Below are 27,941 nucleotides of genomic sequence, written 5' to 3'. Positions count from 1 at the left end.
TTTTCGGCAAAGCAGGCGCTGGCGCTGAAAAACGGAAAAACGGAAGCAAACATTCGCCGTCGAAGCCGAATCGCGCGCGGTGCGCCAAAGTCGTGGCCCAAAGTTGTGATTTGGGAAGCAGTTTGGAAAACGGATTTTACAGATTGCAACGAACGAGGTAATAGACGAGGTGTGAAAGCAAAATAGGATAATGGGCCAGTTTTGTTGAAAATCGAAATTTTGTCAGTTAAGACGAGTGAAAGCCTTGAGGGTTGTGCGATTGTTGATGAAAATTTTCACTTTCACCTCATCGATTCGTCCAAAAGGGACACTTGTTCCTGCTCGGTGTGGAAAAAAGGAGCAAGAGAGATACGAAACTGAGGCTGAAGTGTGTGTTTGCCGCGCTACCGGAATACGGGACGCAAGCACTGTGGATATCCTTTTTGTTGGTTTTTTTTTGTGGGTGGAGGTTGGGGGGATCACTTGTGTTCAAAATGGCGGGACAAACACAGTAAGGATTATGCGTGTGCGCGCGCGTTGTCCCCTGTGTATGTGGATGCTATAGAGAAAGAAGGGCCTAGAACAGGGGAGAACTGAGGACCGTTTGCCGGGGTTTGGTAGTTTTGGGAGAATAATTTTGGAAAGACAACTGGGGTTGTGTGTGGTGATAAAATAAACCTAGATGCCGTCCTCGGATTCAAGTTATTGATCAACGACAGGAAGCAGGATTTTTCTTTGCTTAGCAAGGAATCAGTCGAGCTCTGGTTGAGAAATTAATATTTTCTCCATTAAATTCTCTTTCGTCGTCCAAACCCTCGTTCCCTCTTTCCTTTCTCCGACCGGGGAAAGTAGAAGCTTACGCTCAGTTTGTAGGAAAGCTAGCGCCGGAAGGAAGCAAAATGTCCGACACGGAGGTCGTTGAACCGAAGAAGGGCCGTGGACGCCCGCCAAACGCGGAAAAGGTGAGTGAAAACCCATTCTCGTGGGAGAGATTTTTTTTCTTTTCCTCTTGGGTTCCTTGTGTTTAATGCCATCGTTTATATTTATTTCGTCACTGAACCAAACAGAACAGCGTTGCACCGAAAAAACGTGCTCGCGCCCTTTCACCGAAGGAATCAAAGTTGGAGGAACGCGGTGAGAAGGACAAGGTGGTCGCATCGGACGATGGCGAGGAACCATCGCCAAAGCGGGGACGTGGACGCCCGAAGGGAAGCACCAAGAAGGTAGCGAAGCCGACCAAGAAAGCTCCCTCAGCACCGGTTGGCCGAGGCCGGGGGCGCGGCAAGAAAAAGCCAATGAAAGAGGAATCCTCCGAAGAGGAGGACGACGACGATGACGAGGACGAGGAGGACGACGAGCCGGAGGATAGCGAGGGAAACGAGGAAAACTACGGAAACGATGAGTCCGACTCGTAAAGGTTTCGCACGCTGCCAATTTTCCCCCAACGTTCGGAGTCGATCTGTTTCCTATGGCGCGGCTGGATGTTCCGGCCGTGTGTGCGAATGTAACAGTATTCCAATTCTCTGATTCTTATTTCCGTTCATAAAACTTTAGACTAAATAGTACGCCATACTTCGTCGGTCAAAGGAAGTGAGTCAAAGTGTAAACTAAGAATCTTTACATTCCAATTTTAAACTTTCCGTGAATGAAACTGTGTGTTTAAATAAAGCGGAGTGAAAAAGAATTATAAATGAGAGAGAGTTATTAATATTCATTTCATTCGAAACAATAAGTATCCATCCATGCATTTGTAAGCAACAAGTTCTTTCCAACAACAAAAGGAGAAAAGTAACAAGAGTTACGTAACAACATCAAATACAAAGCTTATCAAGCGATTTATCTGGCAAAATGCATGTGCATAGCAATGCATACTTCAAACCCATGTTCGTTCAACCAACGCAAAATGGACATCGCTCATTAGCGAAACCACTAAAGTTCTAAAATAACCTTGCCAATTAAATAGCCATTATCCCTGACTGACGCCGCAATTATGGGCAACCAATACGGTGCAGACGAATTTCAATATGTTCGCGCACGTGGAATCCTCCAAAAACCCAGCATGCGGTGGGATGCCGCGATAACGGCAGGTCAAAATTTGAAGTACATTCAGTTTTCTCTCGACCGATCGCAGCGCCGCCCCGTCGTGTCGACGGTGAACCGGTGGTACTAAGCGGGCTGAAAAGTGTGAGCTTTTGATTGGTGCTACGCGGACCAATCAGAGCGCTCCATCTGTCAATGCCGATGTGCCGGGTCTGTTTATCAACAAATAAATTGAATAATTTAGCTAGCCCGCATCGTGCGAGGCACATTTTAACCTGTTCGCTATGTTCTCAATAAGAATAAAGTCTGCTTGAATTGACTTCCATCGAGAAAATTGCAGAAAAAGAGCATTCTGATCTCCCTCACTGCAGTCTGCTACACGTCGCCGTGGAAATCGAGAAAAATGTACGTTGCCATTCGGCATTTCTTTCTCTCGCGTGTTACGCGTGGTACGAAACGAGATAGCGTTCGGCTCGAAAATACCTATGTCCTCCGCAAGGTGGCAGCACAAGCAACTAAAAAGACCACGCAACCGTACATTTCATAATAAAGCCGCGGTGCATTTCGGGATCATTCGTCGTTTGTCATCGAACGGAATCGGACGCGCCGGCAAAGGTTGCATTTCAAAGGGGGAATCATCCATTCCTACCATTGAGGAAAGCTAGTTAGTGCAAAATATTCAGTGCTGGTGCAAGAAAACATTGTTTCCTAGTAACATGCGTTCGTACGCGATTGTTTTGGCCACCGTGCTGGCCGCGGCTGCCGTGACGGCCGAGGTGTACTTCGAGGAAGGATTCAAAGACGGTAAGTGGTCAATGGCCAACCTCTCCGGCGTGTGTGTGTGCAAAATCCGTTTCGGAACGATGGAGTCACATCTCCTCAATGCGTTGTAAAGAGCATACGTGGCTCAAGCATCGAATTCATCTTTCCCATTCTAATGTTTCATGTTTTTTTGCTTCGTTTCATTCCACCCCCTCGCTAATGTTGTGATACAGATTCATGGCAAAAGACCTGGGTCCAGAGTGAGCACAAGGGCGTCGAGTATGGCAAGTTTGTGCATACGGCCGGAAAGTTCTTCAACGATGCTGAAGCTGACAAAGGTAAATATAAAAACTCCCCGATTTAGAGGATCGTGGCCCAGGTGTAGAATCGCTTTGATCTAAAAGAAAATGTGTACGTGATCGCAGCATTTATCACCTTCTAACGGGATGGCTAAGCAAACATAGAAAAGCAAACAGAAGAAATGGGCCATTGGAAGGGTGGCAGAAGCTGCGAGAGGGTGTGGTAAAACCACCGTCCCAAGCAGCAACGACGTGTCAATTTTTCTAGAATGTGAATGACCGTTACGTTCTTGGTTGGTCGTTTCTGCGCGGTGTCGCGCAAGGCGAAAAGAAGTTGGCTGGTTTCTTGCGCCACGCATTTCAAAGCATCTCACGTAGCGAAGAAGAGCTAGCATAAAGTGGGTGTGTGGCGAATCGAAGGAGGCACGGACTGAAATTGCATAATTAGTCGAGCTAAAACTAGACGGCCAAGATCAAGGGAAAAAACCCCTCGGATGCAAAAAAACATAACGAAACTGCATGAGAACTGAAACGGGGAGGGCAACAGTACAGCTCTCACTCAACGTAAGAAGTAGTAAGAAAGCGCAAAGATTGAGATTAACCGAGAGAGATAGCACAAGAACAGCGTAGGTAGCAACCAGACGCGTCGTTTATGTGACGTACCCGGCATTTTTTTTTCTTACCACACACTTCTTCTGGACTGGAAAAACCGGCAAAACGTCTTCTTCTCTTCGAATCTCTCCTCGCTTATTTTTCTGCAACCGTGGCAACGCGAAAGGCCAATGTTGCTGCTGAGATGTTATGTGTGCGAGCATAATCAGTACCATCCCCCCTCCCCAACACTAATACTCACCTCCCCCCTGCCAACTGGACGTGGCTTTCATGTGTGACGTGTCCGTCGAAGCGTTCGTTTGTTGCCTCGCCTTCGCGTAGAGAATATTCCAGAAAACCTTCACGTTGGCGCTGCAGCGGAGCGCGTTCAGGGTCAGATTGAAATGGATTTATGATTACACGGCGATATTCCTTGCTATAGGCCTTGGGGCGGGGTATAGTGGAGGATGGTAGCAAGAATTAAATGGAAACCATTTCACTGTCAATCGGTGTGTAACGTCGATGACAATCTGGGTGGCCACATGGGGGAATTGAATTGTGTGTCGATTCTTATCGTCAACATGTTGTGTGGCTATAAACTTACATTACCATAACACCGGCCGGTCGGCACGAATCAACTTTCCACTTGCATTATGGAACACTAAACTATTTTCCTATGAATCATGCGAGGGACGACGACTACTGCGATCGCGATATGGAACACACCGTGCGTGACATAGAGGATGACAGGAAGTCCGGCATTGCACACCTTGATGTTCATTGCGAGTTGTGAACGTGCCAGAACTCTTCACTGCATTACCCTTGAAGGGGTGAAAAAGGGAAGGCTAAAGAAGTTAAAAATTAGACAAATCCGAACCTCAGCAACTACCATTCTTGCTTATTTATTTGCTGGTGTAGCGTTCAGGATTGTTTAGCATAGACTTGGGGCATTATTTTACGTTGGAGAGTTATTTTTAAACACATCTCCCTTTTTTACGTTTTCCACATATTGATGCGCCATCGGTTTAAGCAACGAACTGAAACCGTGTCATCACAAAGCGGCCTCCGGCCGTGGCAAATATGTTTTTGTTTGCAAAAGCCGCCATTGGAATATGTGGGTTGATGGTTTTGAGGTTACTTTGCTTCTTACCTCGGGGTTCATGGAAAACAAAGCAGTAGCCTTCTTCGATGTGCGATGTTTTTGTTTGCAACAATTGCTCTAGAAAGAAATAACACTTTTTTTTTCTTTTCATTCCGCAGGTCTGCAAACGTCGCAGGATGCCCGTTTCTACGCACTGTCGAACAAGTTCACGCCATTCTCGAACAAGGACGATACGCTGGTCGTGCAGTTCTCGGTGAAGCACGAGCAGAACATCGACTGCGGCGGTGGCTACCTGAAGGTGTTCGACTGCTCGGTCGACCAGAAGGACCTGCACGGTGAGACGCCGTACCTGCTCATGTTCGGACCGGACATCTGCGGTCCCGGCACGAAGAAGGTGCACGTGATCTTCAGCTACAAGGGCAAGAACCACCTGGTGAACAAGGACATCCGCTGCAAGGACGATGTGTTCACGCACTTCTACACGCTGGTCGTGCGCTCGGACAACACGTACGAGGTGCTGATCGACAACGAGAAGGTGGAATCGGGCAGCCTCGAGGACGACTGGGACTTCCTTCCGCCGAAGAAGATCAAGGATCCGGAGGCGAAGAAGCCGGAGGACTGGGACGATCGGGCGACGATCCCCGACCCGGACGACACCAAGCCGGAGGACTGGGACAAACCAGAGCACATCCCCGACCCGGATGCGACCAAGCCGGACGACTGGGACGACGAGATGGATGGCGAGTGGGAGCCGCCGATGATCGACAACCCGGAGTACAAGGGCGAGTGGAAGCCGAAGCAGATCGACAACCCGGCCTACAAGGGCGTCTGGGTGCACCCGGAGATCGACAATCCGGAGTACGTCGAGGACAAGTCGCTGTACCTGCGTGAGGAGGTGTGCGCCGTCGGTATTGATGTGTGGCAGGTGAAATCGGGCACCATCTTCGACAACTTCCTCATCACGAACGATCTCGAGGCGGCGAAGAAGGCCGCCGCCACCGTCAAGGAAACGCAGGAGGGCGAGAAGAAGGTGAAGGACGCGCAGGAGGCCGAAGAGCGCAAGAAGGCGGAGGAGGAGGCCGCCACCGAGGAGGCCAACAAGGATGACGACGATGAGGATGATGATGATGAGGAGGACAATGCACTGCCCGGAGAAGCGGCCGAAGTGGACGATGGCCATGACGAGCTGTAAAACAACAAACCCGGAATAAGTGTGTGTGTGCGTAAGCCTTAGCGTTCCTGTGGAATGCGATACTAGCGAAGAAGAAGGAAGAAAAGGAAGAACAAATCGGCTACCACGGAGAGACGACGGTCGTCGAGTACAGACTTAACGGACGGACTGACAGATAGACAACCAACACAAAATAGTCATAATGAAACGCTGGAAGAAAAATCGATCGTGGCAAATGGGGCTAAACAAAAAAGCGACCATAGGAAGAAACCCAACCAGAGAGAAGCTCGGACTGAGAATTGGATCCTCCGGCATGCAGCCTGGGTACGTGTCTGCGTGAATTGCATTTAGAAGGTCTTACCTACTACCCCCCTGCAGCACATGCTCTCTTTTGCAATCCTGTACTAGAGTTAGGGAAGGATCCTCTCACCATCTCCTTAGAAGACGCATCGGTCAAACCAAAAAGGTTCTTCAAGCTTACGTTAACCCCACTTACACCCTAGGATTCGAGAGGTTTATTTTTCTTGTTATGATTTTAATATTTTTTTTTTCTTTTCGTGTGTTCCATATTGTGTATTCGCTCTCGCGAATCGGCGCCACCGTCGAGATCAATCGAATGGTAATTGTTAAATTTTGTGTAAAAAAGAAACACTACTCGAACTATGTTAAAGTAGTTTGAGTACAAACGAGCGAGAGGAGAAAGGGGAAGGTGTACAAGTGTGATGAGTTTAGATTGATGAATCTCGCACCGAACGGTCGATACGGTTTTCCGCCGTTCCGTGTGGGTGTTTTCTTTTATGGCCACATTCGCTATTTGATTGTAACTAAAGTATGGCTTTTCCATATCGGTATGGCCACACCGTAAGGTGGTTCGCGACAGTAAAGTGACAAAACCCGTTAGAAGGAAACTTACGTGACTAGCGCAAGTGAACAATGCAGAGAACGTGTAAAGATGAAAAGAGAGTCAGAAAAGTAAAACAAAGAAATACAAAAAAAATCCTGAAATACAAATAACAAACGTGTTGTTTTGATTTACCAAACAAAATTAAATGGGTTTTGAAAGAACAATTTCACGAAATGATGAAAAAACTTCTCTTTTGGAAAGATAGCATAGAACTGAAATATTATAAAAGATCCTTGAAAAATTGTCGATTCCTAAGAAGTTGTCTGTTCGTCATAAAAGTCTTATTATTTGTCCTAAATTTATGGTAATTATACCCTTTGCTTCTTGCAATCTTCATCCTCTTTGGCGTGGTGTGATATCATCATCGCATATGGTACGATAACTGAAAACCAAAAGAAACCGAAACGTTGCTCAATTATTATTACAATTATAACTCATATTTCCGACCGTCTTTAATCTTATATTCATAAGTTGTATAATGACAATGTGTAGCGGGAATCGGGTGCTGTTTCCTTCAGCGGATTTTTCCTACAATAGTTTAGTTTTTTATTTAAATAGTTTACTCACTGCAATCTATCCGCAGTTGGCATCCGGTAAGTTCCGAACAAGCGGGGGCCGAGTTTCAAGAAACGTTAAAAGTAAAACAAACGCAAATTAAGAATCGTTCCATTGAACGTCGCCGGTTCCCTTGCCGGTCTGGTGAGCTTCGCGAGCGTACCTTTCCTTATCAAACGCTGGCTGAAATACGTACTGCAACATACTTGCATTGCTGTGGGAAATCTAGTTTAAAACGATACGATTTCAACGGTTTCAACAACAACTGCCTCAAACCGATTGCCATTTGTCACAGCGGGAGCGTTTGTGTTCCCCTTCTCGAAGGCCGCCCCCGGTACCACCCAGCTGGCGAACGGAAACCGTAAAGTTGCCACGGTACGTCATGTGGTTCTGTTTCCCCAATCTACAAAATGCTACAAGTGGCAACTTTGCTTAACTAAACGACGTTCCGGAGGTGGCGCTGCTAGCATTCCCGCTGGGAGGGAAGCGTACTAAGCGAGTTCCAACTGACAACGTATCGAATAAGACGTACCAGTTTATTTCTGTGTAATTGATTAGCGAAAGCAACCTAACTTTTGTGCTGCTAAAACACGGACAATGTTTAGAAAAAAAAGAAACATGGAAGGTACCCACAGGTGTCCGGGGGGTTCTCTGCCTTGGCCACATGTAGTACGTACCTCCACCAAATCCACATCATCATCACATCCGATTCGATCACAATCTGTTTGCCTCCGCAACGGGTTTTTGGGGGTGCATCATCGTCAATTCCTTTCCTCAGAACGGTCTCCGCCCCCTCCGCGTTTGTTCTCCCGTGTCCCCCTTTTCCTTACGCCAACGATCAACAAAAACGGCAGCGTGACTTTCGGCAGCTACCGAAATCCGAACTTTTCCGTATGTACAAACGATATCCATTCGTTTACTTTTATCTAGGCGTTTCTTTTGTTATGTTTTTGTTTTTTTCGTTTTTAAATGCAACAAACGGGCGCTTCTTGTGTGTTTTTATGTTGTTTTTATCATTTTAGTTCCTGCTTTTCTCTGGTCCGGGTTAGTTGCTAGCCTATGTATGTATATATATATGTATAGATGTATGGTGGAGTAGTGTTGCACGGAAATGCACCTAACGTCCTTAATGCTACGTATTTTCTTCGCCCACCTTCCCCTTTCTTATAGCATCTGTTTCCTAGCTTTTTCCTATGTATGTAAAAAAAAGAACGGCGCCTTCAAATCCGTTTGAACGGCACCGCTAGGATGTGTGCTCTGGGTGCTTGTTCTGTCCTAGGGACATAATCAGAGCGCGGTGGACGGCCCCGGGATTTACCACCACACAAGTTTTACCCCTTTTCTACCACCAATGATTCTATCGAGACCAATTTTCCGTGCGATTACGTTGTTCACTATTACGGAGGATACTAATTTCAAGCTTTTGTTTTTCTTTATTGCAATATTAGTTTTTTACCTACGAATACGAATGTACGTGTTTTGTTTTGTATGAATTTGTTCCGTAAATTGTATTTATCGTTTTTGTTTTATTTTCCCCTTCATGTATGGGGCAATGTTTCTTATGGTTGTTACCTTTAGTTTTACTTTAATACCTTCCATCAAAAGATGGGATGATACCGAACCGCTCGTGATTGCATCGAATGCCATCTCAACACACCCGGGCCGGGGTATGTACCCCGTTGGAACGCTTTTAAATGGCTGATAAATTGGGTCCTGTTTCCGATAAAGAGGGACCCCATCCCGCGATTCGTAGTTAGGAGTGATTGAAAGCATCCTACCCTTTAACAATTTTCCTTTAATTTAAATGTTATTCCTATTTTCACCCGATCTCGATCGCATAATTTAAGTACACTAAATACTTCATCTTGTCCAATGCTCCAACTGCTACGCCACCACACACACACCCCTTGTCTCTCTTTCCCTTGCGAATCCACTCAATCCCGCTGGTGGGCGAATGAATTGGAAATCAACCTCGTTTGGAAAATGGCTTGAGAAAACTAACAACAACCCTCCTCCCTCACCATCGATTGGCCAACCGATTCCGTTCGGTGTGGTGTTCGAGCGGATCACCTCCTGCCACACATGCTCGTCGTCGTTTAGTAGCTTAATTATTGTTGTATTTTATTATTTTGAAATTATCCACTGCAAAACGTGCGGATATACGATAGGATTCATCACTATGGTTCCGGCGTTCGTGTACATAATAATTGCCGTTACGGTTTAGCAGTTTACTAGTTTTTGTCAATACTTTTTGCGTTATACGTTCCTCTCCACCGTGTGCCATCATGTTGTGTTATTAGTTATCACCGAATCGCTTGCGTAATATAGGGAATGATTGATGTAGGAAAAGATGTCGTATCGGGTTAGGTTTAAAGTAATGTGGAAACTGGAACAACGAGCAACGTTCCACATTTTCTCGCTCGATGTACATTTGTTAAATTTCGCTCTTCCGCCCTAGAATAAGGTGTGGAAATGGACGAACGTACAGTTGCAAATCACTGTCCTTCCACCCTCCGCTTTCCGTTTTCCCCCGTGGCAAAACGGCTACATAAAAGCTAGCTGAATGAATAAGCTAAACAATAGAAACTAAATATCTATTGCACTTCCTTCCGGCGGGGAGCCATTGACGGACGACCAACTATTACCGGAATCTACCGAACCGATCCGTGCGCGCCCGGAATGGAATCGAAAAGAATGTTTTGTGCATGTGTTCAATTCTCCGATGATGGGAATTTCTTTCCCATCTTTCCCCCCCCCCATTTCGTCCTACCCAATTCGTTCCACTGTACACAAGGGTGCGTTAGTTAAGGGTTCCTTAAGTGTAAAGGGTTTGCGCATTTCCGACGACAACGTTCTGTTTGCTTCTCTTCTCACTTCCCCCCTAATCGTCTCTAATAGATAGACCTAGCAGTAGTAATAATAGTAGTAGTAGTAGTATTAGTTAGTAGCTAGTAGAAGTAACGAGAGGGTAGGATTAGTACGGTTTTGTTTTTGTTGTTTCTTTAAAGTTGTGGAGTAATAAAGGTGGGACAGCGTGCGTCGAACCGACGACGACGACGATGACCACACTCTCCCACCGCCCGTTACTCCGTCTATCATACTTGCGTGACGCACTGGGCGTACTTTTCCAGCTCCTTCTGCAGCGTCCGCACCTTGTCCGACTCGTCGCGCAGCATCCGCGTCAGCTCCTCGATCAGCCCGTGCTGGGCCGTCAGCTGGCGTTCCATGCGGTGTACCTTCTGCTCGAGATCCTGCACCCGACCGCACACGTTGTCCATCGAGACGCCGCCGGTGGTGATGGTACCCGGTGCCTCATTTGAGGGTTTTCCCGTGCTGCCACCACCGACGATGTGGATCGTTTTGGCGTTCCGGTTCTGGGGTGTCGGCGAGAGGCTCGTGTTCCGCAGGTGCACACTGAGCGGCCGGTTGTTCGCCGGCGATGGTGGCAGGTTGGTCGCGTCGTGCGTGCCGTTGTTGTTTTCCACCGTCGTTGTCGCCGGCACCGCCGAAGACGCCGTGGATGATGACGAGGAGGAAATGGCAATTTTGGTGGTGGTGGTGGACGCGGCGGCGGCGGCGTTGGTTGTGGTACTGCTGCTGCTGCTGTTAGTCGACAGTGCCGACATCGACTTGGTCATCGCGCTAACACTGGAAGTGGTAGAGGAGGACGTGGAGACGGAGTGCTGCTGCAGATCGTTGATCGGCGTCGAGGAAGCTAGTGTCGGTTCCTTCCTTAGGATGCCGGAGGACGTATTGTGATCAAACGAACCGCTGGTGGCGTTGGTATTTGCGTTTACGTGGTTACTTTCCGTCGACGGTACGCTCGTCGTCGTGGCGGACCGTTCCATTAGCCGTGCGCGGGCCACATTGCCCGACGGTGCGTTAACCAGGTGTGTGGTGGTGGTGGTGATACCGGTCGAGCTCGCGTGAAACGACTTGGAAATGCTCGACGACTCTTCCTGGTGGAAGTGCGTGTTGGTGCTATTGCTAGTGTTGTTGCTAACCGAGTGCAGGGAGGGATGGTGCTCGGGGGATTTACTTTCCGCGGCGGTCGTTTTCTTCGCCTGGCTCGCCTTTAGCTCGTCCATCCACGGTACTTTGTTCTTTTCCCATTCGCGCGCCTTTGGCACCTTCGCGAGCAGTGCGTCGTCGTTCGACTCCGGCACAACGTCCGGCTTGGGGCTTTCCGGTTCCGACGACAACGAAAGCTGACTGAACAGCCCTGCGTTGCCGTTGCTTAGCGAAGGGCCACCTCCGTTGGTGGTTCCGGCGGTCGATGCCGGATCTCCTATAATACTGCTCGGTGACGAAGGAGGTCGTCGCTTCGGGGCTTTCGCTCGGTTCGCACGCATGTCCTTCAGCACGGAAGTACCCCGCTCGACATGCCCCAGCTCCACCTCGATCCGTTCACCCACGATCGATCGATCACCGTTGTCGGCAATCTCCGACCGAGGCTTGCTTCCGCCAATGCCATCCCTTTCGTCGGCCTGATGCGTTCCACCGGTGGCCGTTTTGTCCACCGAACCGCTTCCCTTCACCTTCTGCTTCAGCCCGGAAAACAGGTTCCCGGTGACGCTCGTGATCGAGGGCGACTTTTTGATCGGAACCTGCGGTTTCTTGCCCAACACCGGCGGCGGGGTGGACTTCTTTTCGTCCAGGCTTTCCAGACTCTTGCGAATATCGGACGCCTTGTTTTCGAGGCTCTTGCGCGGCGGTTTCTCCGTTACGACGCCCGGTTGCGGCTGCGAGTCGGCCACCTTGCTCTCGAGCGATTTCCGGTGGGCCGCCACACTGTTGTAGGTCGGCGAACCGCCCGTTATCCCCACGTTGCTGCCGGTGGACTCGTTCAACGAATCCTTTGAGCCGAAACTCTCCTTCCGGAAACCGGACGATGCATTGTTAACCGACGGTGCGCTCACTTGGCCCGTTTTGGACCCGAACATTTGCACCTTGCTCGTCGCAGGTGGACGCTCCGGTTTGACCTCTTTGATCGGTGACACCACGGCCGGATGGTGTGCAATCGGCCCGGGACCCCCACTGACGCCACTCGCACTACTGTACCCGCTACTGTTGCTTCCGACCGATCGTACCGACGCCGAAATGTGCGCCGAAGACTTGCCCCCACCCTCCGGGGGCAGAAGCGAAACGAAGTTGTCCGGAAAAACGCCCACCCGGCCGCGCAATTCGCCCTTCCACCAGCCCTTGTCGGGCAGCTCCTTCGACAGGATCGTAATGATGTCCCCTTCGACCAGCTTCAACTCGTCATCGTTGGCCGGCTGGTAGGCGAACAGTACCTTGCACAGTTCGCGGACCGGTTTCGGTGGCAGCGAGGGCGCATCGTGCCGATCCAGATCCTCCCGCGAGCTGTTCAGGCTCGTCCGGCTCTTGTTGAGACTGTTGTTCTTGGAGAGGCTGCTGCTAACGCCCAGCACACCCGGCCCGGGTCCACCGCCCGGGCCACCATCGATCGCCGTCACTCCTAGGCCCCCGACGTTGCCACTCTTACGGCTCGACGACTTCGGAGACACCGATTCGATCATCTCGACGAAGTTCGAAGGAAATACACCGACGCGTCCGTTCAACCGACCGCGCCACCATCCTTCTTCAACCTAAAAGAACCAAAGTGGACGTGTGAGCTACCCACGGGGTTCTAAGAAAGGCTCTTCTACTTACCTCCTCGAAAAATTCGACCACATCCCCAACCGCCAACGTCAGCTCGTCCGCCTTGTTCTCCTGGTAGCTGTAGATGACTTTACAGCGCCGATTTATGGTCGCACTTTTATCCCTTAAAAGGAACGGAAAGAAAGAGAGTTAGAGCATCCTGCGGATCCACGGAATCGTAATTAAAAAAGCACCCTCCTACCTTAGAATGACTTGACTTTTGTCCGGTGTTTCCAGCACCCGGACGAAGTTGTCCGGAAAGACGCCGGTGCGCCCGGTGCCGGCAAGCGTGCCCTCCCACCAGCCGCCATCCTGCACCTTGATGTTCGTTATGATGGCACCTTTCTTCAGCGTCAGCTCGTCCGGCTCCTTGGCCGTGTAGTCAAACTCGACCACCGCGCTTACTGGAAAAGAAAATCGCAAAAAAAGGGGGAGAGTGGTGGTGAGCAAAACGATGATAAAATTATTTTTTGAAAAACATTGATAATGTAATTTGGTGTTTTCTCGAAATTGTAACACAAAACAATGATAAAAACATATTCACACGACGTTACAAACGGATTGTAAACATAATTCACGCATAAACAAAAAATAAATGGGCATGATTTTACTTTCTTCCAAAGAACCTGAATCTTAAAAGTGATTGGGATAGGAAATAAAACCAAAAAAATATATAATTCGATGCGATTGCGATTCTATATAATTTTAGTTTTCTCAACAGCGTGCAAAGCAACAAGTTTTAATGTTCCCATCTTGTAGTCATAATAAAAAAAAAAAGATTTTCATAAATAAATTCCACGCGAATGCAATCGCACGGAACCGTATTATTTAATTTTTTTTTTTTGCACAAACCGGGTCTTAATATGATCAATGCAAAAATATTCGACTATTATGCTTAAAACGAATATTTATCAAGCGAACATGAACAACAAACTATCGTTAAATGCCGTTCGTTCAACGCCGCTACTCGCGATAACGTCTTGATTAACTATTTGTCCTTAAAATTATTTATGCTACACTCCAAGATTAGCTACTTTCCTAAAAACAGAGTGTTAGTATTTATGAAAATGCACCGAATGACCGAAACGAATTCATGTTTTCAAACTAGTGCCCTTTTGATTGGGTTAAACTTTCTAAATAGTAAAGTTACATAAAAAGAGGTGAAAGATAAAATAATAAAATTTTTATCGTTAAACATTTTCTTACTTATTTTCGTAGAATTTTGATTTTTTTTCCCACAACAGGAACACTTCGTTCAACAATTTGAATGGTAATTTTGGGACGAAAATAAACATGACATCGTGAACAAATTCGAAAAAAATTGAGATGGGTTGTTTTTTGTATGAAGCAGTAACATTTTCTTACAGGCCGGACTTTGCCAACCCCTGTACTAAAGAGAGGAACACAAGAAGGTAGAGCGCGTGTCTTCGTTGGGCGATCCTTCACGATCGCGCCGAACCCACATTCGGATGAGTTACAGAATCGCGTAAGTTTGGCGACGAATATTCCACATTCACCAAAGTGCCACATACCGAACATGCGGTGCTTAGCAATGGTGGAAAAAGAATGGTCCCGCAAGAGAACTCGAGAGCAACAGTCGCCATACGGATCACGATGACGACGACGACGACGATGGTGGGCCGGGGTGGTTGGCTTCAGCGACAAGCAAAGAACGGTTTAACCTATATCGCGCTCCCCACCACCACCACAACCCTGCCCTCTATCCATCGTAAGGACTGGTTTTGTAGGGCTGGAGAGCTTCGTGGTGATCTTTAGGCGGGTGGTGTTGGTCGCGTCGGTGTCTAGGTTTCACTTTTCCCCCTTCTTTGTGCCGACCGGAATGGCCTGGTTAGGTTTAGGGTTCACCCGAGCGCGACCATGGCACAGTCGGCGTGCGATTAGCTCTCGTCGTGGAACGATCCCTTCAAATGTAACCCTTGAAACGGGGATTGGGGCTGGCCTGAACGAAACCGAAATTTATTCTACACCTAACTTTATGGTTTAACATTGTCAACAATGCTCTAATCTGTACTGTTAGTACAAAACTTAATGAGAAAATTTTCCCCTTATGAACTCATTCAACGATTTATTCCGAACAACGTTTGGAGCCCGCTCGATTCTGGTCTCATCGTAAGATCGTGATCATCTGATCGACAGTTGTCGAGGGAGTGCCCGTTCCATAGCATACAGAGAGAGATCGAGAGCACGACCTGCCAAGAATTCCGACGGGTTTCTGGGATGGTGGTAGATTAAAGAAAGTGGCCGAAATGTATACCTTCCTCACGACGACGATACGGCACCACATACAGCACACGCCAGTGTTCTATCCCGCAAGCCCATTCTTTACCCATCCCTCAACCACCGTTCGATCTGAACGCGTTAATCGCGTGACGATCACACCCAAAACATCCCGCTGGAAACGTTGTTCGAACGCTTAATGCACGATGGCCTTTCGGGAGGATTAAGATGCAAGCAAGGGGAAGAGAAATGAAGAAAGAAAGAGGAGCATGAGGGAAGACGTTTGGCTGGATTAGGGCACGCAATACTTTCCTAGCGACTCAACACGGGAAAACCCCGATAGGAAGTGGAGGTATTCTCTCGACAAAAATCGACGTAAACAAACGGTATTAGCCGGTGCTACAAGCACCGGAGAATGCACTCCGTGGTCATCGTTTTTGGGCGGTGGAAGGTGGTTTAGAAAATTACCAAAGCTCCACACGGAAGGAAAAAAAAGGTACGTCGGGCGAAAGGTGAACAACCGCCAAAGTGGGCTCGCCGTGAAGCCGCGAAGAAAAAGCGCACCGAGAGCTCTCGATGATCCTCTCGCGATCCGCCACCAAAAGAGAAAGGAAGAGAGCAATAAGAATGGCTTAAGGTGGTCTCGGGAGCTGCAGGCCACCGTCGTAGTGGCATCACGTCGTCAACCCGACACAACGAAGACGACAAACTCCGGTGGCTTTCACGCGGATCGGATCGCGAAATGAGTGTTCCTTCGAAGAACGCCCGATAGGATCGCAAGAGACGGTCATATGGAAGGTGAGATTACTCTTACTGCAGTCTCGTATTTAAGTCGTACGCTGCCGGGAAGGAAAACAAAGAGTGTCACTAAGGTGGCATCATCGCTGTCTATAAATATAAAAGAAAAGTAGATGCTACCGGGCGAATGATGGAAGAAGCTTAAGCTGCTGCGAGGTGACACTGGGCAAATGTGTTTGAACAGTTCACAACGGGACCTTGTGCTGGCCTTGTGGGTTCGAATCCCAAATCGAGACCGGACCCTTCCAGGAGATGACTGACTACACTGATAGTCTGATAGGGCAGGCATGACCATGACCAAGTCGGTATTTCTATTAATTCTTGAATCTACAACAGGTGTGATTTGACAACGACAAAAAATATTGAAGTAATTAAGATAGAAATGAAGCTACACACAGATTAAAAAGGGCTAAAAAATGACCAGCAACTACATACAACATAACTTCGTATCTCCAACATATGCACTCCCAGCAACTTATGCAATCAAACACAGATCTAAGTAAAGGGACAAATAATATGATAAGCTTGTCCAGACAAACACAAACTTATGATAAGGAACAATAAGTTATAACTGTTTCTTATCTGGTTTGGTAGGAGACGTAACGACATGCGAGTGTGATGGAAGAACTCACTTACTTAGGAAAGAAATAATGGCCAACGCAAGAGAACCTGGTCAAACAGATTGAAACAATTAGAAATGTTCCAAGTATCACAAATCGGAATTGTATTTTATTAAATTTTCTCTAGACCAGATTTATTCAACTGAACATTTTCATCAGGTATCGTTAGAATTGATCCATGAATATTTAGAGAGGATCATCAATCAGCAAAAAACATTGATCAATCGCTGAAGAATCGTAATTCCTTATTCGCGATTATCCCTTTCATGAATCGTGAATCCCTTAAGTTTCAAACTCATTTAGTCCTGATAAAAGGAGATTTATTCTTTCTAGTAAAAAGATCCGATCGGAAATGCCAAAATGTAATAAGCATTTTTTTTTCTCGTAAAAGACGCATCTGTCGTCATCTATTTTGCAATGAATAATGCGATCGACGGTCGATGAATCATCTCGTTGCAAAAATCAGTAATAAATGGATCCTCGGCTTCGGGTACGGATCGGTTTGGAAGACATTTCTCCCGGTATCTACCATACAACCATTTCTTGGCCAACCCAATGTTGATAACAGTTTTCAACGCACCAAAAGTGATTCGACCTGATAAAAAGGAACGAACGAAGATGAAAACAAAGTAGCACAAGGGTGGTTTTCATTATCACGGATATGGAGTGTACAGGCGGGAAACATTCGCCGTTGAGGTGGCGGAAAAATTATCATCTCTGTTTTTGTCATTTTGCAAGTTATGTTATGGCAGGAAAATTATGAAATCTAATGCCAAATTTTGAAAGAAGTCATTTCTAATGTGTGTTATCAACCCTGCCATCTACTACTCGTGAGTAAATACCACAGGAACGAACGAGAAGACGCCTCGCAATAGACGCAATTCGCCATAAACCTAGTGCCTGCCTCGGTTGGGTTCAAGTCTCCGATGATAAATCATCCGGCTGGTGCCATCATCAACATCAACATCACCACCCGGTTGGCCATGAAAGCAGGCGCCCGGTGTTGGGGCGGTGGCGCTCATCAAATAAAACACAAACCAGTACTGCCCCACCGGTACCACCTCCCCCCTAGCGCTTCGCTTCGTCCGGGTTCCGGACAACTCAGCGTCGCGATCGATCGAGAGTCCGCTCGAGGTGAAACAAGACACGATGCGCTCTACACGCCAGTACGCAAATGAACGAAGGAGGTGGGGGACCCGTTAGGTGGCCTAGCCGTTGGGCCTGTGCCATCATTTCAAGTTGGCCTACCGTTGATTAGCGAGAAAACCGGGCGGCCCGCGCAGCATATGTACTCTAAATTTAATGACAAGTTACCGGACCGGACGATCGATTGCTCCGAAATGCCACGAAAAACGGCGCTACACGGCGCGAGCTGTGCCCGGGGAAGGCAGGCATGATTAGGATTTATAGCTATCACCACATCACCTTATCAGGGGGCTATAATGGCCCCCAGCTGGTGTGCCCATATGACGGCCAACACTTTCGTTTTCCATAGCTAGACCTGAGCCACCAATGGAAACCCAAAAAAAGAGAAATAAAATTGGACGACGGTATAACCATAAAGTTACGCTCGAATCACTAAATTATTATTTGGTAGTTAAGCAGTTTGTTTTTTTTTTGCCTTTTGCCGGCAACAACGAATGTGCATCGTGCACCAAACCATGTCGATGAATTGCAATAAGTCGGGCTGAACCTCGGGGGAAACTGAAACCCGTTTGCAACCGCATTCCCGTAAAGCTGACGACGCGACGATGACGACGACGACGACGCAGTGGAACAACGTTAAAAAACACATTCATTCAAAATTTCAGTTCCGTTCTTTATTCTCCGCGTAAACGGTTACTGTGGACCCCGGGATCCACCTGCCCCGGGGGCTGAATGCTGGCCGCATTGTCCGAATGCAAATAGGCGATCATAAATTTCGGTTGCAATGTTGCCACGCATGACTCATCCGGCGGCGGCCGCGCACTTTTCGACTGCCACCGAGATGTTGTCGGCGCAAAGAGCGTGACCTCTGTGTGGACCGTTCCTTCAATGTGGTGTGCGGATGGATTGGAGATAAATATAACTATGTGTTAATAAATAAACAATGATAAAAAAATTATTTCCGACAACAACTTTCGCTAACAAAAAATGTAGCATTTACATTGACAGCCAAAAAAAAACAGGAAATACTATTTAAGATAGCAATTTCTAATAAAATCCAATCCGTCCGTCCGCCGAACCTCCATCGGTGAAAAGCTTATTGAAGCGATGGAAGCATGAAAATCGATTTGAAAAACAATAGCCAGCCTCTCTCTCTCTCTCTCTCTCTCTCTCTCTCTCTCTCTCTCTCTCTCTCTCTCTCTCTCATCTCTCTCTCTCTCTCTCTCTCTCTCTCTCTCTCTCTCTCTCTCTCTCTCTCTCTCTCTCTCTCTCTCTCTCTCTCTCGCTGGCCAGTTTGGGGTGACTGATAGCGCTGGTGATAAGATAAACCACCGCCAAAAGGGTGGCGGCAAGTTTCTCCGCAAAAGACCGGCTCTGGCTCTGGCTCTGACGGGCTGACGGCTTGACGAGCCGGGCGGACGATGTACGATGATTTGAACGATTCATTGAAAAACATTTCGAAACTCATGAAAGATAAAACTTCCCGTGTCTTTTTTTTTGTTTGAGCTTTTCGTGGAAAGTTCCGTGTTTCAGTATACGGAAAGAAATGTCCGGCATCATCATGGAATACATGCCGAGAGGGCATTGCAATTGGTTTTTATTAAAAAAAAGCCATAAAGATTCGATACTGAATTTAAATGAACAACTTTTTCTCGACACGTGGGGAGTTGCAAAAAAAATAAAACGAAAACATACACAAACTGAAGGAATTAATCCATAATCAAACACCTATAAATTAATGCGGGATAAATTTTGTTTGGAACCGATTTTCCGATTGAACACTATAGTTTAAAGCAATTCTTTAAAATGGCGAAACTGACGTGCCAGGGGAAGATTTTTCCAACCTTTCCTTCATAAAAACAACAACAAACCGCAACTACGAACGGACTCCAACGGAGCAGTCCGATAAATGTGTTTTCCAATCAAAGCGGCTACTACCGGTGGCCTCAGCCCAATTCCCAAACATCTGAGAAACGTTCGACATTCCGACGAGAAGGAATAAACAAAAAAAAGTAAGAAATGAAATAACAAAACGATCACGCTTGTAAAAAAGCGCACACAAATACCACGGTGCACGCGGGGCAAGCAAAACACCGGAGTCGGTCGCATATGGCGCAGACACGGCCCCGGGAACGTGCGTGGAATACTTCGCGGTTAGTCATCAGCACCATCTCACCACCGACCGATGATGGAACGGCGTCAGTCGTTTGTGCGAAAATCTTTGCCCCGAGCGAAATGGTATTTGTACCATTTTGGGGTGAGCTTTTCTTCCCTTGCGATTCCGTACGATGGATGGATGAACGCACATTTCGCCAGCCCCAGAAGGATCTTTACACGATCGCGGGGCGCGGGACATCCAAGAAAGGGGGCTGTTTATGAGCGGTCCAGCGGTCTCGTAAATCGATTTGCGAAGTGTGAAAACTAAACCAATTTTCTATGCGCTAATCCGTTTGAATCGATTGCTATAAATCAAACATGCAGTCGTCAGTTTGGAGCGTTTGTTGCCAAAAGAAAACAATTCAATTATAGTAAGTCATAAAAAACATCGGTTCCAGTGGATTCCCCCGTTATAAACATGGTCTGTCCTTCGTTATAAACAATGCTAAATTTAATGCAAGCATATTTTACATACTAAAATTCACATTTGATTTAACATTTCGCACATTACATTTGAATTTTCAAACAGGACGCGCCGGCCAAATGGATAACTGATAAGAAAACCTTCAGTATTTTTTTTTAGTCTCAGTACCAGGCCCGTCTTCTTGCTCGTCCATTTCTTGGGGATATTTTTCGCTCCGTTTGTCGATGCACTTCATTGTTCCCTGTCGCTTGGCCGATGTGATAAAGTTCCACCAACATCCGGCCGGCCCCGGGTTCAGTGTGTACACCAATCTTATCACTGGCTCAATGGCCAAGACGACGGCGAGTAGGATTTAGTCTGGGCAAGGAGAAAAGACCCTGGTAAAAGCCACCACCAGAAAAACGGACTCTTCTTGCACAGCATACACGCACACACACACACATGGCAGGCGACAGTTTAGTCATTCTGGTTTTGCCACATGGGTGTGGCCGTCCAGTCTGGGCTCGATCGTGGCAGCGAACGGAGAAAAGCGAAGAAACCGCTGATCTAATGATGCGACACGGTGGCCACGGGGCCTGTCTCCGCCTTCGCTGTGCGGTTTGCTCAGGTTGGTGTGGTGTGAGATAATTGAGTCATCCCCTCCGTGAGTGAGTGTGTGCCGATTTGTGGTTGCACCTCCGCGGGGCCGTTACTTGCTTATCGCTTCTATGTGAGGCTTTCGCCACCGGAAAACGGACCGGTATCTTTACTATCGCGGGTGCGATAATGACATTGCCTTCTTGAGGAGAGGTAAAACACAGAGGAGAGAACAACAACTGAACTGAAGAGTGACCCATTCAGGATACTATGATTTTCACCCGCTTTAAAACATACCATTCCTTTCGGTGGCGATAGTGACAAGAAGGAAAATGTTGTCCTATTGCCCTTCCGGCACCATGTCGGAAGCGAGCTCCGGTGGTGGGAGTGACGTGAAGGAAAATCGAAATCGATCCATACGGGAAATGGGACAGCCAACAGACTATATCCTGCATGGCGCACGGATGTTTCGTTAAAGTGTCACCAAACGGTCATTAGATACGTTTTCCATTGGGTTTCTTTGCCGTCTATTCTTCCGTCAGATATTTCCTCCTTTTTTCTCGTTTCCTTTTAGCAAACTCATTTTCTGCATTAAAAATAAAAGATAGTAACAAGATTCTGCGGGACATTCACTTCCATGCATATTTTATCGCATGAGAAAATGCGATCTGAAATAGAGAAGACGTGTTTTTGGTTGTCAACAGAACTCTTGCTTGCTTTGTCGCATCCTCGGCTACTCTTTCGAGAACCTTCGCTTTAAGGAAGCATTTTCTAGAAAACATCCTTTCGGAAAAGCAAAAAAACGCCAGTAGAAATTTGTCAATGTATAAGCGTAAAGTTTTTCACCTTTGACAATCTGGCCATACATTTCCTTTTCCTAGATGAAAAAACATCCAAGCAGACTCCTACTACATTGCCGAGGCCGGTACCCGGATTTACCCGGCACTAGCTGAAAATTTGAGCGAGCCCTCCTCTCCAGACAGGAGCGTAAGAGATGGGTCATTGAACTTCAGGCTGTTCCGGAAAGCAACCAAAAAAACACTCAAAGTCAGACGGCTTCGGGCGGTTGGGATACCGCGTAATTTCTTGCCGTAGGTCGAAATAAATCTCGCAAGGTTCCGTCGGATAATCACCTCCAGTCGGCGAACCCGAGGAAAAAAACGGCCAAAAGGAAACGGGGAAAAACAGGAAACTCTCGCTCCGGGAAAACTGGGTCAACTACAAAACACTGACAAGCCGATTGACACGAACACCCGGGCCCAAGCTGTAGACCGGTGTAATCCTTTTAGAGCCGACTGTTTTGTTTCGCGGGAGGGAGAAACGGGAACGGAAGTGGTGTTAATTAAAAAAGGCTCCACGAACGGTGCCAGGATTAAATCAAACGACACTAGGTCATTTATTGTCATATGCTTAGAGCCCTTCGATGGTACCCATAAACATGCAATTTCTAACATATGCCGGGGTGGCTTTAGATGACGCTTGCTTTCACGTCGTGTTCGTTGTCAAGGCGCACATCATATTGACTCATCATCATCATTGGCCATTACGCACCTCGCAGGCCATATAAAATCCCGTCACCTTGGCACAGTTTTCATTCACGCGTTCGGGCGTGTAAGTAATTCGGTATATCAGCACCATTTGACTGTAGAATACGTGCTTAGCGTGTTGGGGACATTGTTGGGATAGGGTTTACAGGGCGTTTGCCAACGAAGCATAGTATCGCTTCATCATCAATCTTCGCCAACACTGCGTCCCAGTAAATGTCAAAATCGTGGTGACTCATTTATTGACATCAGATCTTTGTCACTATCTCCTGGTTGCTTGGATTCCTTACATTTCCTTTCAACCAAAAATCACGAATGGGTTGCTTTTCCTTCAACGAAACAATTTCAATGCACAACGAACCAGTACGCTTACCTTCAGTTTTAGTCAGAAGATCCATCGTATTGCGGCCGGTTTTGAGGGAGTTTAAATTGTTGTGTTTCTCGTAGTCCGCGGGCCAGGAAGCGCAGCTTATTCGATGTCACGTTCATACACACGGCTAGCACGCAGCTTCTGGTACTCGTAGTGCACTACGGCAGACGGTACTAGGCCAGTAGTAGGCCACCACTAATATCTACTCAAACTCACACGTATGTGACCGCGGATGGCCGCGATGTGTGCGCTGGAGAGCTGCACAACACTTTGCACAAGGGTTTTTGTGTTGTTGTTGTTGCTGCTGCTGCTGCTTTTGGTCGGTTTCCTTTTTCTCGACGTTGGCTGCTGCTTTCTTTGCTGCCTTTTCCCTATCGTCCAAACGGCAGACAAACGAGAGATTTTCGCTTTTCCTTCCCGATGCGCACCGCTGAATAGTGGTCGTGGTGGTCGTCGCGGACCGCGGACACCGCCTGCGGCACCAAGAGCGACTGGATGCCGGGGGCCGCGAGAGGGTGTGTGTGTCTGTGTGGTGTGCTCGGTGTCCCGCACCGAATGATATTATTAAAAGGGCGGATTTGGGATTTGCAAGCGCGTTTGCCTTCTCCTCCGGAGAAGCTAGACGACGGATGACGGGACGGATTGTAGCGGCCAATGAGTGCTGACGTGCAGGCACACATCCAAGGCATACGGGCAGCAGCTGCTGCTAATCCTGGTGGCGGCACCCTTGGCGTTGCCTGGCGGAACGAATTATGTTTTCGTTGCGTGGTTCCAAAGACCGGAATTGCTGTTTACGTTGTTTTCACTTTTCACTAGCATACATTTTTTCACATTAAAACTGTTAACAAAAGAAGAATTTAAAATTATGAACTGTTCCATCAAACTTGGAGTGCGAGCTCTTTATTGTTTGTGGACACTACGACATTAAACTATAGCATGAACGAGCTCATGAGAGGGTAATTATTTAGAGAGTAGAATAATTAATAGAAATAGAAGATAGATCGGAAAAAGCACAGCTGCACTTATTTACGCAAAAACAATTCGCAGCACACTTATCGTGAGCCCACTCGTAAGACTCTCGGGATGTACAACCGGCTTGAATCATAACATTTATAATTATTTTCGTTACCCCTTTCGGGTAATGTTATGGCTTTCCTCATCTAGAAAAATGGGCCATCTAAACAAAACTTCTCTTTTAACTCCATTGATTGAAGTTTAAAAGGCTAGATACAACCAATTCTGTCGTCGTGTGCATTTGTACACGCCTAGCGGATTAGGCGATGAGAGCAAAGAAATTCCACTTCACAGCTTACTGTTGCTTCGTTTCATTTTGCAGTTTCGTTTCGTTTGCCACTCTGGAATTGGAATCAACACATCACATCTTCCGCCGAGCCGACCGTCAACATCACTGGTCAACACACCTTTCCCAACACATCGTCACCGTTTCGTACTTTCCTTCGCCCGACCTAGTCAGGGCCCTTCTGAGGGATGTTGATTACGGGAAAATACCTGTAAACCATTGACTTTCTTGGCACCGAGGACTTGCAAATGCTTATGACGCACCATTTACACCCATTTCCGAACGTAAAACACCCATTCCCTGCTATTTTAGACGGACAATAACTAGAGCACGGGAAACTAAAATGTACCTTTTAGGTAGACGCTCTCTTTCTGACTGTTCGATCTGTCTAGTGTTGGCAGAATCGGGATTTGGAAGACTTGAAGATTCGATCCCTAGACGGATTCCAAAGATTTGAATCCCATCTGACGGATTGGGATTCGAATCAGATTTGATTTGTTTGGGACACAATTTGACTCGGTTCTGACTTGTTCCTAATCTATTTGAATTGGATATGACTCGATCTTGACACGAGATGAATTAGTCACGTAACTAGTAGATCTAGAGACAATGTGATTGATTTCAGTTTTCTCGACACGGGCGCTGGTTGGAATGGATTGGACATAGATAAAGGTTTTTGCACGATTTAACTTAGGTTCGAGAAAAAATCATGAACCTATTTTTGACTAAGAAATACAGTAGAACAGCGATTATCTGGGGTGTTCTACCATCACATTTAGCCCACGAAGTGACAATGATTCAGACCAGGATCTGATTTACATTTTTACCAGATTTTTAATGGAACTATCATTCTATATTGATATAAAGTAGATTAGTTTAAAGATTTCCAGACCGGCATTGATTGCTTTACATCGTCTCGCGACTGTTTGATGGATTGGGATTCGGATTTGGGGATTCGATGTACCCACCACTAGAACGAACCAGCAGCGCGTCAACAAGCTTCAAAAACCTTGGTCACAGCTTGATACAATGACTGAAATAGCTAATTTGTTAATAATTTTTTAGTGCCTCGGTCAATTTCTTCAACAGACCCCTCAAATGAAAGATCTTTGGAAGGCGAATAACTTGATACATTAAAGCTTCCACCTCGAATTGAGATTTACGAAATAAACATTTGAATGTGATGTAAGTACAGATACCTTGGTTTATAATTTCTGCTGAAATAATAAATTTGTTAATAACTTCATGATCGCTTAACCAATTGGTACATGCGACCCCTGAAATGAAAAGTCTTTTCAAGACACACAATTTGTGCTACAGTTGCTTTACAGAAGATCTTTCTGTCTTTTCTAGTTTTTGAGAAAACTAATTTTGGCATTGAACTAGATATACTGTGGTTACCAGCTGTCAAACATTTTATGGCCTTGATAAATTATTTTCTGCTATAAATTACAAAATGTATTTATTAACTCAGAAAATTTAGAAAAACTGCAAATGAAAAAAATTTGAGCCTCCACAGATGCATTTATAATGTTCGACTTAAATCAAATTGAAATTTTCATAACTACTTGAAGGTACTATGCCTTTGGCGTATTTTGACCCTTGGAATTAACCCGTTTGCATTTTTTTCCCAAATTTAAATGACTCAGACAAAACCGCTTATCAATCGTAACTAATGACCTCACACCAAACGGAATTTTTGATAAGGCAGGCATAGAGGGTCAACTAGTCTCCCAACAGGACAAAACCGTGGTAAGAACTAAAAATAATGACACTTAGCGAGCATTTTGGAAATGGAATGTTCTGTTTTACCTATTTGTTCGTTCTATTTATTCCTTTTCCATTGGTTATTCTTGTTGAATATCAAAAGTATAACAAAATTTTAATGGAATTCCGATCCGATCGTTGACTTTTTGTGCAGCATTGGAGCCTGTATGATCGAGTAGTGTTAAAAATTAGGGAGCTTACATATACCGAAGTGTGATAAACATAATAATATAAGAACTTCATTCTTGACGATAGTTCCATAATCGCCGTTTATCCGGTTTGACCGGCTTCAAACGCTTGCAGGTGGCACATCAGGGCCATCAATCTAATTATCACTTAGCGCTCCGGATGCAGCTGGGACTTCCGATGTTGTACCACGATAGACGTCCTCATTGACCAAACGTTGGCGCTCGATATACATCGATACGCGAATGTTGCGAACCTGATGGTTATTGATCAGTTTTAGAAGCGAAAAAACCGACAAACCAACCCAAGTCGCAAATGAAGCCCATGCACCAAACTGTGCGGTGCCCATTTCGATATAAAATCCAGAAGTTTGAATGTTGAGCTCCACCTGGGTAATGTTCTGACCATCAGCAATGTCACATCTAAAATACAAGCAAAGATCATGATGATGACGAATGGGAATACTATCACTGCAATCATGCACTGTTCGATCTTACGATGGAAAGCGTTCGGTCATCTCCGCACACCAGGCCATGAAACCGAAGGTGATAATGATTGCAGCAATCAGAGTCATTGCACAGAGCGAAACGCTAAACACCACATCGAAGAAAAGGCCAAGGAAGGAGCTTTCCAGTTCACGGTAGGCAAGCAATGCCATCCTACAATTAAACAAAGGATAGATGCAAAATTTTCAATTGCTTGAATGTTTCTTTCGTTCCCATACCTGTAGATTTGAACGCCAGCAATAATGAATAGGGTGACCCCGACGATGATGGGATAGTTGCAGTATGCTTGCGACGCCCACCTCACATCGAAGAGCCCGTCCTTTTCCTGCCAGGTACCGGTCGTAAACAACAAACAGTGTCCACTGTCGGGGATAGAAGCAAGGGATTAGAAGCGTAAGGGAATGTCTGAGCAAATTCCGCAGTATTCCAACTTACTCGAATGATCTGACATGGATGGCGAGCGGAATGAAGATGCACATCGATAGAATAAATGCAAACACATGGCCAGCGATTTGGCTCAATATTAACACGTTGGATAATGCCATTTCCTCCTGTGGCGCATCAGTTAGCACGCCGTTCGCAAATTATTCGATCAGGTTCCGAGCAACTTTACTTTCTTTCGTTTCTTCGCGACGAAGTCGCACTGTTTATGTTTTCGCAAATAATCGTGGTTTGACAGTTGATCTCGTGAATTGAAAAGTTCCTTTATCGCAATGGAACTATTGTATGGCTCTGCAAAAATATCAACGATTTGATGTATTGATGCTTGTTGTATTTGTAGAAAAATTTGAAAATAATAATTTTATTCAAATAACACGATTAAATTTAACTAAAGGTAGAATAAATGATAAATTATTTATTGAAATTAAATGTTTCACCGTGAAATGTGATATAAGACGATGAAAGAGAAATTAAAAACAGATCACGTCAATTTTACTGATTTGTGTATATTTTAATTATACATATATGTATATATATATATATTTTGTTGTTCTTGCTATTGACAAATTATGTTTAACCTATTTATAATCACATATATTTATATATATTTATATATATATACTTTATATAATTCACTTCTTTATAATAATTATTAAATAGTTAATAGTATTTCTTCTGTTTTTCTTCTTCTCCCTCAATCGTTTCTTGTTTAACCGTTTGTTACCCTCTGTTTTCTTTTTTTCTCATTTGTGTTGTTCTCATTCAGTGGCTTTGCTATTATTATTATTATTTTTTGTTAATTTT

General features: G+C 46.0%; 4 protein-coding genes across 4 annotated transcripts; 2 read left to right on the top strand and 2 right to left on the bottom strand.

Moving 5' to 3' along the window:
- Positions 1-661: 661 nt before the first annotated feature.
- On the top strand, positions 662-1,427 carry LOC131289777 (high mobility group protein HMG-I/HMG-Y-like). The gene is made up of 3 exons (XM_058319088.1): positions 662-680; positions 832-941; positions 1,047-1,427. The coding sequence occupies exons 1-3, from the start codon at positions 662-664 to the stop codon at positions 1,392-1,394; spliced, it is 477 nt and encodes a 158-aa protein (XP_058175071.1). The 3' UTR covers positions 1,395-1,427.
- Positions 1,428-2,607: 1,180 nt separating this feature from the next.
- On the top strand, positions 2,608-5,965 carry LOC131287696 (calreticulin). Its single transcript, XM_058316773.1, has 3 exons — positions 2,608-2,823; positions 3,015-3,119; positions 4,932-5,965. The coding sequence occupies exons 1-3, from the start codon at positions 2,736-2,738 to the stop codon at positions 5,963-5,965; spliced, it is 1,227 nt and encodes a 408-aa protein (XP_058172756.1). The 5' UTR covers positions 2,608-2,735.
- Positions 5,966-10,495: 4,530 nt separating this feature from the next.
- On the bottom strand, positions 10,496-23,766 carry LOC131289134 (CD2-associated protein-like). Its single transcript, XM_058318338.1, has 4 exons — positions 22,941-23,766; positions 13,267-13,468; positions 13,077-13,188; positions 10,496-13,012 (listed from the first exon to the last, which is right to left on the bottom strand). Exons 1-4 carry the CDS (start codon positions 22,963-22,965, stop codon positions 10,499-10,501), a joined length of 2,853 nt encoding a protein of 950 aa, XP_058174321.1. The 5' UTR covers positions 22,966-23,766; the 3' UTR covers positions 10,496-10,498.
- Positions 23,767-26,319: 2,553 nt separating this feature from the next.
- LOC131289135 (transmembrane protein 179) lies at positions 26,320-27,342 on the bottom strand. The gene is made up of 4 exons (XM_058318339.1): positions 27,132-27,342; positions 26,915-27,058; positions 26,688-26,849; positions 26,320-26,612 (listed from the first exon to the last, which is right to left on the bottom strand). The coding sequence occupies exons 1-4, from the start codon at positions 27,239-27,241 to the stop codon at positions 26,330-26,332; spliced, it is 699 nt and encodes a 232-aa protein (XP_058174322.1). The 5' UTR covers positions 27,242-27,342; the 3' UTR covers positions 26,320-26,329.
- Between the last annotated feature and the right edge of the window lie 599 nt (positions 27,343-27,941).

The sequence above is a fragment of the Anopheles ziemanni genome, chromosome 3, assembly GCF_943734765.1.
Source record: "Anopheles ziemanni chromosome 3, idAnoZiCoDA_A2_x.2, whole genome shotgun sequence".
Taxonomy (NCBI): domain Eukaryota; kingdom Metazoa; phylum Arthropoda; class Insecta; order Diptera; family Culicidae; genus Anopheles; species Anopheles ziemanni.
This window is presented reverse-complemented; position numbering and strand designations above follow the sequence as displayed.

Bases quoted from the DNA above. Each gene is read 5' to 3' on its own strand.
- LOC131289134 (XM_058318338.1), bottom strand. From the start codon at position 22,965: ATGGATCTTCTGACTAAAACTGAAG. The intron at 13,469-22,940 runs GTAAGCGTACTG...TTTCTTTTCCAG, and splicing joins TCTTCTGACTAAAACTGAAG to TAAGCGCGGTGGTCGAGTTT. The intron at 13,013-13,076 runs GTAAGTAGAAGA...TGGTTCTTTTAG, and splicing joins TGGTCGAATTTTTCGAGGAG to GTTGAAGAAGGATGGTGGCG.
- LOC131289135 (XM_058318339.1), bottom strand. From the start codon at position 27,241: ATGGCATTATCCAACGTGTTAATATTGAGCCAAATCGCTGGCCATGTG. The intron at 27,059-27,131 runs GTAAGTTGGAAT...TATCCCCGACAG, and splicing joins ATCCATGTCAGATCATTCGA to TGGACACTGTTTGTTGTTTA. The intron at 26,613-26,687 runs GTAAGATCGAAC...CTTGTATTTTAG, and splicing joins ATGACCGAACGCTTTCCATC to ATGTGACATTGCTGATGGTC.
- LOC131287696 (XM_058316773.1), top strand. From the start codon at position 2,736: ATGCGTTCGTACGCGATTGTTTTGGCCACCGTGCTGGCCGCGGCTGCC. The intron at 2,824-3,014 runs GTAAGTGGTCAA...GTTGTGATACAG, and splicing joins CGAGGAAGGATTCAAAGACG to ATTCATGGCAAAAGACCTGG. The intron at 3,120-4,931 runs GTAAATATAAAA...TTCATTCCGCAG, and splicing joins CGATGCTGAAGCTGACAAAG to GTCTGCAAACGTCGCAGGAT.
- LOC131289777 (XM_058319088.1), top strand. The intron at 942-1,046 runs GTGAGTGAAAAC...TGAACCAAACAG, and splicing joins GCCCGCCAAACGCGGAAAAG to AACAGCGTTGCACCGAAAAA.